Genomic DNA, 12752 nt, shown 5'->3' on the forward strand with positions numbered 1-12752 from the left:
TGTAGAGGAGGACATACACGGGTCAGCTCAGTTGGCACCTAATGGAATAGTACTGTACTTCCGACCTTTGGGAGTGCCTATGTTTGTCTATGCTCTGTAGATGACACAGCCATCAATACTATGCCCCCCAAAAAAACATATTATAATTAATTTCCCCTGTAAACACGAGTGGCAAAATGAAGGTACCGCTATTGTTTTTGGCTTTAGCCAAAACTGCACTTTGGCTAAAGCCAGAACACGCTGGTGTTCACTGCATCGCTGTCTCACTGTCTGCTACGTATCTTCCCTGACCGTCAGGCCACCCCTCATCATGGGGTGTACTCCCGGGAGGAGGAGCTGCTGAGGGAGAGAAAGCGTCTGGGGGTCTTTGGGATCACATCGTATGATTATCACGCCGAGAGCGGCCTTTTCCTGTTCCAGGCCAGCAACAGCCTGTTCTACTGTCGGGACGGAGGCCATAATGGCTTCATTGTGAGTATTATTTACAGGACACAGCTCATACCTTCGTGTTAAAGTTAGGATCATACTGTTGTTATCCCAATACAGTTATCTTGGTTATTTAGGTGGTCATGAAAGCAAAGTCCTTCAAATATATATACGATAGTCGAAACTTGTACATTGTGAAAATGAAGAAGTGTCAAAGTGCTCTGTGCATTTTTAAAGGAAAGAATTGTTCAAAGTGCTCTGTACAGTCGTGGCCAAAGGTTTTGAGAATGACACAAATATTCATTTTCACAAAGTCTGCTGCCTCAGTTTATATGATGGCAAATAGCATATACTCTAGAATGTTATGAAGAGTGATCAGATGAATTGCAATGAATTGCAAAATCCCTCTTTGCCATGCAAATGAACTGAATCCCCAAAAAACATTTCCACTGCATTTCAAGCCTGACACAAAAGGACCAGCTGACATCATGTCAGTGATTCTCTCGTTAACACAGGTGTGAGTGTTGACGAGGACATGGCTGGAGATCACTGTCACGCTGATTGAGTTTGAATAACAGACTGGAAGCTTCAAAAGGAGGGTGGTGCTTGGAATCATTGTTCTTCCTCTGTCAAACATGGTTACCTGCAAAGAAACACGTGCCGCCGTCATTGCTTTGCACAAAAAGGGCTTCACAGGCAAGGATATTGCTGCCAGTAAGATTGCACCTAAATCAACCATTTATCGGATCATCAAGAACTTCAAGGAGAGCGGTTCAATTGTTGTGAAGAAGGCTTCAGGGWGCCCAAGAAARTCYAGCAAGCGCCAGGACCGTCTCCTRAAGTTGATTCAGCTGCGGGATCGGGGCACCACCAGTACAGAGCTTGCTCAGAAATGGCAGCAGGCAGGTGTGAGTGCATCTGCACGCACAGTGAGGTGAAGACTTTTGGAGGATGGCCTGGTGTCAAGAAGGGAAGCAAAGAAGCCACTTCTCTCCAGGACAACATCAGGGACAGACTGATATTCTGCAAAAGGTACAGGGATTGGACTGCTGAGGACTGGGGTAAAGTCATTTTCTCTGATGAATCCCCTTTCCGATTGATTGGGGCATCTGGATAAAAGCTTGTCCAGAGAAGACGAGGTGAGCGCTACCATCAGTCCTGTGTCATGCCAACAGTAAAGCATCCTGAGACCATTCATGTGTGGGGTTGCTTCTCAGCCAAGGGAGTCCATGGCCAGGAAACTCCCCAGACCGTAATCCCATTGAGAACTTGTGGTCAATCCTCAAGAGGCGGGTGGACAAACAAAAGCCCACACATTCTGACAAACTCCAAGCATTGATTATGCAAGAATGGGCTGTCATCAGTCAGGATGTGGCCCAGAAGTTAATTGACAGCATGCCAGGGCAGATTGCAGAGGTCTTGAAAAAGAAGGGTCAACACTGCAAATATTGACTCTTTGCATCAACTTCATGTAATTGTCAATAAAAGCCTTTGACACTTATGAAATGCTTGTAATTATACTTCAGTATTCCATAGTAACATCTGACAAAAATATCCAAAGACACTGAAGCAGCAAACTTTGTGGAAATTAATATTTGTGTCATTCTCAAAACTTTTGGCCACGACTGTACATTTCTAAAGTGAAGTATACGAAGTGCCTTATACACTTCTAAAATAAAGAAGTGTACCAAGTGGTCACCTACAAGTGTTTGTGACAGTAAAGGCTTTGACATGTAGGCACTCTGGTAACCAACCTGTCTGTTGCATGGTAACTTCTATGCCTGAAAGTCTGTGTGATGTTTAGCAGGCGTCCCCCATGAAGCCTGTAGAGATTAAGACCCAATGCTCAGGCACTCGAATGGACCCCAAGATCTCTCCAGGCGACCCCACCTTCATGGCCTTCATCAACAGCAACGACCTGTGGGTGGCCAGCATCGAGACTGGGGAGGAGAGGAGACTCACCTACTGCCATAAAGGTTGGCACAAATAATGTATAGCAGTGGTCACCAACCTTTACTGATTCAAGATCACTTTCTGAGTCACAATTCAAGCCGAGTTCTACCTCTCAGATTAAAAAAAAAAAAAAACTTTACTTAAGCTTTTGCAACATTAACCATATAAAAATAGTTCTATAGCAATGAGGTTTGTGCAGTAGGCTATAGGCCCAATACAATATTATTCAACATTTTAGGTATATGATCACACGTAATGGATCAATTGTTGTATTACTTGTGAGGCACAGCTGAGTGAGCATAATTATCTTTTTTTTTTTTTTGGACTGAAGGCCTGCATCTGATAGTCAGTGTGAGGGGAGGGAGGGTAGTGATGGGCATTCCGAGTCTTTTCGGAGAGCCGGCTCATTTGGCTCCATTCACGTAAAAGAGACTGCTAAAGTTGGCTCCCAAACGGCTCTTTGTTCAAAATGCTTAAACGACCTAGAACCATGAACAAATGTACTATCTGCAATGTAAAGCCCAAAAGGTAGGAGACCATTATGTCAGATTGTGAAATGCGTGTTCAAGTACATTTTTACCTGGACAAATCGTTAGATGGCCTGCCAAAAAAATAGGTTGTTTTTTTTAACGATAAAAAAGGGCTAATATTCACTGTTTGCAAAAAAGACCGTTCAATGCATGGCTGAGCACGTATAGCGTAGAGTAGGCCTAGGCTATATCAGATAGCCTACCTACCTTTCTTTGCACAGAATTTCTTTTTTGGCTTTTTATAAACACATTTCCTGTAATTCTACTACACTTTATATGACTAGAGGCATTGGCAGAATCTTTTTTAGTACGACAAATTACCAATAGCCTACTTTACTGACACTGACAAACATATCAATATAAATTATGTCCATATAAATAGGCCTACAAGAAGGGGAGACACAAACAGAATATAATGTCCATCTCAACTGGAGGAGGAAATTGTCCAAAAACAAACTTTGCACTGACCCAACAATGATAGTGTGAATATGCGTAGTGCACACTCACCGGGGATATGGCCGATGCTCTCCACTGGTGCCAATAAGATGGGTTATACTGTTGTTCCCTCAATTAAGTTGAGAATTTGGATAACTAAAAGACAGATTTAGTCTTTTCATTGCCTTCTCATTACATCAATAACCATTTGCTTTCCAAACTATGTTTTCCAATGATTGTATTTTTAAATATTGCGATATGCCTGGCTGGGCCTCTACTTTTCACTGACAGTCACAACTCAACAATCATCTGCCCATATTGTGCGTGCTGCCTTTCCTTCTGACTGTAGGCAATGCGACGTAAAACAATCCACAACTTATTTTTTTAAGAGTCTAATGATTCTCTGTGGCCAAATCATGCTTTAGTAGCCTTTTTTGAATTATTTTATTTCTGTATAGACAGGAGTAGGCTAATCATGAGCTATATCATTTTGGCAAATTTAATTCAATTTATTTAGAGAGCTTAGCTTCACCTAGCTTGATGAACGTGCCGCTCATGCACAGGATTATATACGTGTGTGTCTTCTCGAAATAAACTAAATAAATTGGGCCTAGGCTACAATACAGCACAGTAAAGCAGAATATTTTATATGTTTGTGTTTCATAATTATCACAGTTAAAATCAGAGTGCAACATTAAAGTCCACAAAGCATATTATTACAGTTGCATAACCTAGGCTACACAGCATGGTCACAATATTAATTCAGGAGGACCATGGACAGATACCATCCAGACAGCCTTCGCAAAGAGAACAAGAGCCGGCTTCCGCCATTTCAGCACTACCAGCTGCCTGGACAGCCTCTCCAGCGGACTGTTACAAAAAGTGTCATCATGGCTTATCTTAATGGTTTTGTTCCTTATTTTCCAAGCAGCGAAATCTGCAACTATGTCCTTGAAATCAAGTGCCCAGAGTAGATCATTCCCAAGAGCCATAAGATTAAAATGTTTGTCTTTTCCTGTCCCATCGTTGATTTGTCTGTTTTTGACGAGCAAGCTTTGAAAAGCACCACTGGCTTGATGCATAGGTAACGGGTAAAGTCAAGAATATTCGCAAGGCAATGTCAACATTGTGAAAGACTGCTTGTAGATTGCTCTGTTAGAACATGTGAATTAATTTCCCCCCCTACTTTTAATACATTCTTTAAACTGGACAATTTCATCTGGAAAATCATGTTGCAAGTCAGATTGATATTTACTTTGAAGGTTGAGTGCAGATCAATGTAGGTCTTATGTGGAAAGTGAAGGTATATTGTTAAAGAATCCAAAGCAGTTGTTTTAGCTCTTTGTATGAGTCATACCTCCCATCCAACTCATCAATAAGTGTGTCAATCACAACGGTGAACACAGACAGCAAATTTCTGCTAACCTGTCATTGATTAACGACAGTCAGGCTCTGCCTCTTACGACTTATCAGTGTGTTCTTGTCATCTTCTCAGTCGTGTTAGGTCTGTAAAGCGATAGAACGCTTGGTCACATGTCCTTTCCTTTTGCCTCAAAGCTATCAAACTGATCCCGGAGCACAGCCACAATCTCTAAAGGAGGCCACCAAACAAACACACTTAGACAGGTCCGGTTTGGCTACCTTAATTAAGTGTAGTGCTTGTATTCTGAAAACGTTGGAGTATTATGTTTCACAAGTTACAGAGAAAGTTATTTCAAGTTTATCCATTTGGGTGTAGAGTGGTAGAGCCTTGTTAGATTTTCATCCTCAGATACTTCTAGAAGAGACTGACTAACATTGGCATAATTGAGGCATAATGCTTTTGTTGATTGTGCATGGGCAGGCCACCTTGTACCGGAAAGATATTTGAGGGTTTCAATTAGACTATTTTCATTTGGTTCTAAACCTGATATCGCAGTCTGCCACGCCAAGTGGATTTGGAGCAAAAGTTAAATATTGACTGCACAGGGCCTCCCAAGTGGTGCAGCGGTCTAAGGCACTGTATAGCAGTGCTTGAGGCGTCACTACAGCCCAGGGTTCGATCCCAGGCTGTGTCACAGCTGGCCGTGACTGGGAGACCCATGAGGCGGCGCACAATTGGCCCAGCCATCGTCTGGCTTAGGGGAGGGTTTGTCCGGCTGGGATTTCCTTGTCCCATCGCGCTCTAGCGACTCCTTGTGGCGTGCTGGGCGCCTGCAAGCTGACTTCGGTCACCAGCAAGACAGTGTTTCCTCCGACACATTGGTGTGGCTTGTTTCCGGGTTAAGCGAGCAGTGTTTCAAGAAGCAGTTCGGCTTGGCAGCGTCGTGTTTGAAAGGACGCATGGCTCTCGACCTTCGCCTCACCCGAGTCCGTAGGGTAGTTGCAGCGATGGTCATTAAAGTCATTAAAACTCGTTTTTCAACCACTCCACAAATTTATTGTTAACAAACTATAGTTTTAGCAAGTCAGTTAGGACATCTATTTTGTGCATGACACAAATAATTTTTGCAACAATTGTTTACAGACAGTTTATTTCACTTATAATTCACTGTATCACAATTCCAGTGGGTCAGAAGTTTACATACACTAAGTTGACTGTGCCTTTAAACAGCTTGGAAAATTCCAGAAAATGTCATGGCTGTAGAAGCTTCTGATAAGCTAATTGACTTAATTTGAGTCAATTGGAGGTGTACCTGTGGATGTATTTCAAGGCCTACCTTCAAACTCAGTGCCTCCTTGCTTGAAAATGTGAAAATCAAAAGAAATCAGCCAAGACCTCAGGAAAAAAAATTGTAGACCTGCACAAGTCTGGTTCATCCTTGGGAGCAATTTCCAAACGCCTAAAGGTACCATGTTCATCTGTACAAACAATAGTACGCAGGTATATACACCATGGGACCATGCAGCCGTCATACCGCTCAGGAAGGAGACGCGTTCTGTCTCTTAGAGATGAACGTACTTTGGTGCGAAAATTGCAAATCAATCCTAGAACAACAGCAAAGGACCTTGTGAAGATGCTGGAGGAAACCGGTACAAAAGTTTCTATATCCACAGTAAAACGAATCCTATATCGACACAACGTGAAATCGCGCTCAGCAAGGAGGAAGCCACTGCTCCAAAACCGCCATGAAAAGCCAGACTATGGTTTGCAACTGCACATGGGGACAAAGATTGTACTTTTTGGAGAAATGTCCTCTGGTCTGATGAAACAAAAATAGAACTGTTTGGTCATAATGACCATCGTTATGTTTGGAGGAAAAAGGGGGAGGCTTGCAAGCCGAAGAACACCATCCCAACCGTGAAGCACAGGGTATATATGATGTGTGAATATACTAGCAAAAGTTTTCTTTAAAAAAGTATTCTGTAGTGTTGATAACCAATTTTTTTTTTAATGATTTGAATCTTTTAAATTAAGTTTGTTCATGAAAGGGCATCATCTTTTAATGTAAAATGGAAAGCAGAGAGCGGTCTCCTGACAGTGCATCCTTCTCTACCTTTCTTAGGGCTGAATAATGTGAAGGAGGACCCCAAGTCTGCAGGCATTGCCACCTTTGTAATCCAGGAGGAGTTTGACCGCTTCACGGGCTACTGGTGGTCGCCAGCTGCTCCTGAAGGTTAGTCTTTTCTGGATGGTTTTTGTGATGCTTGTCCTTATGTTTCCTTTCCCTCTACCAGAGATGTAGCTTTTGACTGAACAGGGACTCCAGATTTCTCTGTATCTTATCAATAAAATGCATTTTGTTTTTCATTACTACTTTAAGTTTAATAATATTAATTTAACAAAGGTTAGTTAAATCTTACTGGATTGTTGAAGACAAATTCAACTAGGTTAGGCCATTCAAACACAAAGCACATAGTGGTGGGTACCCAGTTGTCATACTTGGGTCGAAGTAAAGATGCCTTAATGGAAATGACTCAAGTAAAAGTTAGTCACCCAGTAAAATACTACTTGAGTAAAAGTCTAAAAGTATTTGGTTTTAAATATAGTTAAGTATCAAAAGTAAATGTAATTGGTAAAATATACTTAAGTATCAAAAGTACAAAACATTTCAAATGTCTTATATTATATTAAGCAAATAGCTAGGGGCACATTAGCTAGGGGCACATTCCAAAACTCAGACATAATTTACAAACGAAGCATGTGTTTAGTGAGTCCGCCAGATCAGAAGCAGTATTGATGACCAGGGATGTTCTCTTGATAAGTGTGTGAATTAGACCATTTTCCTGTTTTGCTAAGCATTCAAAATGTTATGAGTACTTTTGGGTGTCAGGGAAAATGTATGGAGTAAAAAGTACATCATTTTCTTTAGGAATGTAGTGAAGTAAAAGTTGCAAAAATATAAATAGTGAAATACAGATACCCAAAAAAACTTTAGCACATACTTGCTTTTGAATAAAATGGCCAACTCAATAAGTTTCTCTTTCAGACCCAGATGGAGGGAAGACCCTCCAGTTACTGTATGAGGAGGTGGATGAGTCAGAGGTGGAGTTAATTCACGTTCCCTCCCCAGCCCTGGAGGAGCGCAAGGCTGATGTTTACAGATACCCCCGCACAGGTCCGCTCTCACCCTCATCCCCACCCCAAATTGCCTTTTTTAAGTATTAGTAGTACTGATTCATAACTTTTTATTGAACGTATTGGCTACTATCTACATTTTCATGTGACTATTGTGGCTAGGCAGAGTTGGATTTTATACTTCAATATACAGTACCAGTCAAAAGTTTGCAGACACCTACTCTTTCAAGGGTTTTTCTTGATTTGTATTATTTCCTACATTGTACAATAATAGCAAAAACATCAAAACTATGAAATAACATATGGAGTCATGTAGTAAGCTTAAAAAGTGTTAAACAAATCAAAATATATTTTAGAATCTTTAAAGTAGCCACCCTTTGCCTTGATGACAGCCTTGCACACTCTTGGCATTCTCTTAACCAGCTTCACCTGGAATGCTTTTCCAACCGTCTTGAAGGAGTTCCCATATATGCTGAGCTAGGGCTGGGCGATATGGCCAAAATATTATATCATGGTATTTTTTTCACCTACTCTGTCTCTCAAAGACAAGGCGGTTGGAACCAAAATTCTCAAATTTGGACTCATTAGAGCACAGATTTCCACCGGTCTAATGTCCATTACTCGTGTTTCTTGGCCCAAGCAAGTCTCTTCTTCTTATTGGTGTCCTTTAGTAGTTGTTTCTCTGCAGCAATTTGATCATGAAGGCCTGATTCATGCAGTCTCCTCTGAACAGTTGATGTTGAGATGTGTCTGTTACTTGAACTCTGTGAAACATTTATTTGGGCTGCAATTTCTGTGGCTGGTAACTCTAATGAACTTATCCTCTGCAGCAGAGGTAACTCTGGGGTCTTCCATTCCTGTGTCGGTCCTCATGAGAGCCAGTTTCATCATAGCGATTGGCGTTTTTTGCGACTGCACTTGAAGACACTTTCAAAGTTATTGGAATCTTATGTATTGACTGACCTTCATGTCTTAAAGTAATGATGGACTGTCATTTCTCTTTGCTTATTTGAGCTGTTCTTGCCGTAATATGAACTTGGTCTTTTACAAAATAGGGATATCTTCTGTATACCACCCCTACCATGTCACAACACAACTGATTGGCTCAAACGCATTAAGAAGGAAAGAAATTCCACAAATTAACTTTTAACTAGGCACACCTGTTAATTGAAATGCATTCCAGATGACTACCTCATGAAGCTGGTTGAGAGAATGCCTTGACAGCTTTGCACACTCTTGGCAAAGGGTGGCTACTTTGAAGAATCTCAAATATAAAATATATTTGATTTGTTTAATACTTTTTTGGTTACTACATGATTCCATATGTGTTATTTCATAGTTGATGTCTTCACTATTCTTCTACAATGTAGAAAAGAGTAAAAATAAATCAAAACCCTTGAATGAGTAGGTGTCTGGTACTGTACATTTGAGTATCTTGAGCTATTAGACAGGAGTACCAGACAAGATGTGATATCTAAGACGTGTAACTTGTATTGCCCTCCTCTCCATTTTTCTTTTCAGGGAGTAAGAATCCTCAAATTACTTTCAAACTGGTAGAAATCAGAACCGACCACCTTGGCAGAGTAAGAACAGCTTAATAAGTTCTCATGGTTTTGAACTGTATTGATCTGGTTTCGTATTCTGCATGTCTACTTGTATGTTGCCTTCTGTTCCCTTTTTGTGGTCTTTTATGTGTTCCGTATGTTTCTGTATGGCATTCAATGCCTATCTGCCTATTCTTATGAGTCCTTGTTATCATTAGATTGTAAGCACCCAGGACAAGGAGTTGGTCCTGCCTTTTACCACCCTGTTCCCTGGGGTCGAGTACATCGCCCGCGCCGGCTGGACAAAAGACGGCAAATAGTGAGTTCAAAACTGGAACAGACACAACTAAGCAAAGCTATCTATGCCGTGGAGCGGATTATATCTGCGATGTAAAGGTGTAATTGTTCCTATCATTGAGTAAAGTCCTTGTAAATATGAAAACTGCACCAAGCCTTGTGGTTTCATCTCAGATATTTTTTAATTTAGCCTTTATTTAACCAGGCGAGTCAGTTAAGACCAAATGTATATTTACAATGACAGCCCGATCGTGTTACGTAGGTCAACACCACCTAAAGTTCTATTCCATCCCACACTCACCAGCAATCTGTACTAGTTCTCACACCATTGTGCTACCGGCTGGGCTGAAATGGCAAGTTAACCACTCCTGGTGGGCGACAGTTGTCTTGAAGTCCCCGCTAAGGCAAACGTCACCGCATCCAGAAACCAATAGCCAATCAATCTTAATGCGGGCTGGTTATGCGGGCTGATTATCTGTTGAACAGCACCTATCTCTTCTCTCCAGAGGGGTATATCACAGAGCATGACCAAAAAGTTAGCCAGAGCATGACCAAAAAGTTAGCCAGCTACATTAACTTTGATTTGAACTTCAGATATACTGTAACAAATTATTTTTCATTTAATTAAAATAGTATATATACCCTTTCAATTTCAAGGCCGTCTTTCTCTACATCAACTAGGAAATATGAAATTCATGAGGCTATTTAGCAACATTAGCCAGCTAATTATTTGACCCTGACAACCCACTATTCCTCTGTGCAGTGCATGGGCGGTACTGCTGGACAGGAGTCAACAGAGGCTCCAGTTGGTCCTGCTCCCCCCGGCCCTATTCATCCCTGTAACCCAGGACCAGGCCCAACGGGAGGAGAGTGTGGAGGCTGTGCCAGAGGGGGTCCACCCCTTCATCATCTACGAGGAGATCACCGACATCTGGATCAACGTGAGTTAAAATAACTCTGGCTTCGGCTCTAAGGCCTAGATTTTGACTTGAGATCTAAGCATGGAACTCGAAATGTAATAGAAATCATCCGTACTGCTTGCAGTGCCCTTATTTGCACGAAGTTGTTGTTGCATGCCTTTGTTTGATATGGCTGTTACTTGTACTGTAGTTTTTATTGGTTAATTTGTAGTCACATGAATGTTTAGTTGAAATTCTCTTCCAATTATACATTTTAAAATGAAAAGATTTAGTCTTAACCTTTTAAAATCAGCAAATGCTCTTTCTTCTAGGGCTCATGTTATGTCAGGGCTTTTTCTTTGTTTCAGGTCCATGACATATTTTATCCTTTCATTCAAACAAACGATGATGAGATCACCTTCCTCTGGGCGAACGAGTCCAAAACTGGCTTTTGCCATTTGTACAAAGTCACCACGCTGTTACAACAGGGCTGCTACCAGTGGACCAGAGACTACATGCAGACAGAGGGTAGCAGAATACACTGTTTATACTCTGTTTGATTTATGGATTAATGGTAAAGATGTGAATAGAGGTGCACCTTCCCAAATCTATTTCTGATAATGTATTGGGAGGTCAACTCCATAGAAGGCTGCTGAGGGGAGGACGGCTGATAATAATGTCTGGAATGGAATGGGTATCAAATGCATGGAAACCACGTGTTTGGTTTGTTTGATACCATTCCATTTATTCCGTTCCAGCCATTACTATGAGCACATCCTCTGCAGTTAAGGTGCCTCCAGCCACCTGTGGTCAACTCATTTAGTCTACTGGTTTTTCCTTTCAGAGGACTTTAAGTGCCCGATTAAGGAAGAGGTGACATTAACCAGTGGGGAGTGGGAGGTGTTGGCCAGACATGGCTCCAAGGTAAGCCCTAGACACACACCTCTTATCTAAAATGAACACCTAAAGGGTTTTAACATTTTAAGGTGGGGAGCATGGAAATCACCCCATTTTCTTTTGTGCCACAGCCCTTTGTCACCGCTCATCAGCTATCACAGTAGAAAGGTGATGTGCATAAGGTAAACATCCCATTCATTGTCTCCCCTCCCTCCCAACTCAGATCTGGGTGAACGAGGCTACCCAGCTGGTGTACTTCCAAGGCACGCGGGACACACCCCTGGAGCATCACCTATACACTGTGAGCTACGACTCCCCGGGGGACATGGTCAGGCTGACCAAGCCAGGCTTCTCCCACAGCTGCTCCGTAAGCCAGGTAGGTACATTACCTTAGCGACAAGCTCTGGCATGTTCTTTTTTCCTTGAAATTAAGCTTGGAGGTTTTAGCTTTTTGAAGATTTAGTTGACCTCACCTGTTCTTATGTTTCTGCTCTCTCTTTCTGTAGAATTTTGACATGTTTGTCAGCCATTACAGTAATGTCAGCACACCTCCCTGCGTCCACATCTACAAGCTGATGGGCCCAGAGAGTGACCCACTGCACAAAGAGCCTGAGTTCTGGGCTAGCATGATGGAGGCCACAGGTGAGTAAGAAAGGGGGGTCAGTTAGGGTTGGGAATTGCCAGGGACCTCACGGTACGATATTATAACGATACTTGGGTGCCGATACGATATGTATTGCGATTCAATGCTGCAATTTTATTGCGATTTTAGTGCTGCAAACATATTGCTCACGATATGTCTGCTGCAGAGAGACGAGAGAGCATGAGAAAATTAGTTTGATCAGTTATGGAAATAAAAGTGCTGAAAATATGTTGGCTCACTATTTAAAAAGATGGAGAACAAGCTATAGGATGAAAAATACCGGCGTGTGTGTATGTATGTGTATACAAACACACATACATACATACATACATACATACATACATACATACATACATACATACATACATACATACATACATACATACATACATACATACATACATACACCACACAGTCTACCAGTACAAAGTTTGGACACACCTACTCATTCCAGGCTTTTTCTTTATGTTTTACTATTGTCTACATTGTAGAATAATAGTGAAGACATCAACTATGAAATATCACATATGGAATCATGTAGTAACCAAAAAAGTGCTAAACAAATCTAAATATATTTTACATTTTGAGATTTTTCCAAGTAACCAACCTATGCCTTGATGACAGCTTTGC

At 41.5% G+C, this 12752-nt stretch overlaps 1 protein-coding gene across 3 annotated transcripts in view; it reads left to right on the top strand.

Moving 5' to 3' along the window:
• LOC111952629 (dipeptidyl peptidase 9) overlaps nucleotides 1–12752 on the top strand; it is a 28322-nt gene that overhangs the window by 7949 nt on the left and 7621 nt on the right. For 2 of the 3 annotated variants that reach the window (XM_023971497.2, XM_023971499.2), the window contains 11 exons: nucleotides 298–471; nucleotides 2231–2402; nucleotides 6830–6940; nucleotides 7754–7882; nucleotides 9364–9425; nucleotides 9605–9705; nucleotides 10447–10624; nucleotides 10951–11110; nucleotides 11427–11506; nucleotides 11703–11855; nucleotides 11986–12121. In XM_023971497.2, the coding sequence (XP_023827265.1) occupies nucleotides 298–471; nucleotides 2231–2402; nucleotides 6830–6940; nucleotides 7754–7882; nucleotides 9364–9425; nucleotides 9605–9705; nucleotides 10447–10624; nucleotides 10951–11110; nucleotides 11427–11506; nucleotides 11703–11855; nucleotides 11986–12121 (1456 nt within the window). The remainder of the gene's footprint in view (nucleotides 1–297; nucleotides 472–2230; nucleotides 2403–6829; nucleotides 6941–7753; nucleotides 7883–9363; nucleotides 9426–9604; nucleotides 9706–10446; nucleotides 10625–10950; nucleotides 11111–11426; nucleotides 11507–11702; nucleotides 11856–11985; nucleotides 12122–12752) is intronic. The other variant, XM_023971498.2, reaches the window with a different exon arrangement.

The sequence above is a fragment of the Salvelinus sp. IW2-2015 genome, linkage group LG26 (assembly GCF_002910315.2).
Source record: "Salvelinus sp. IW2-2015 linkage group LG26, ASM291031v2, whole genome shotgun sequence".
Classification (NCBI taxonomy): Eukaryota; Metazoa; Chordata; class Actinopteri; order Salmoniformes; family Salmonidae; genus Salvelinus; species Salvelinus sp. IW2-2015.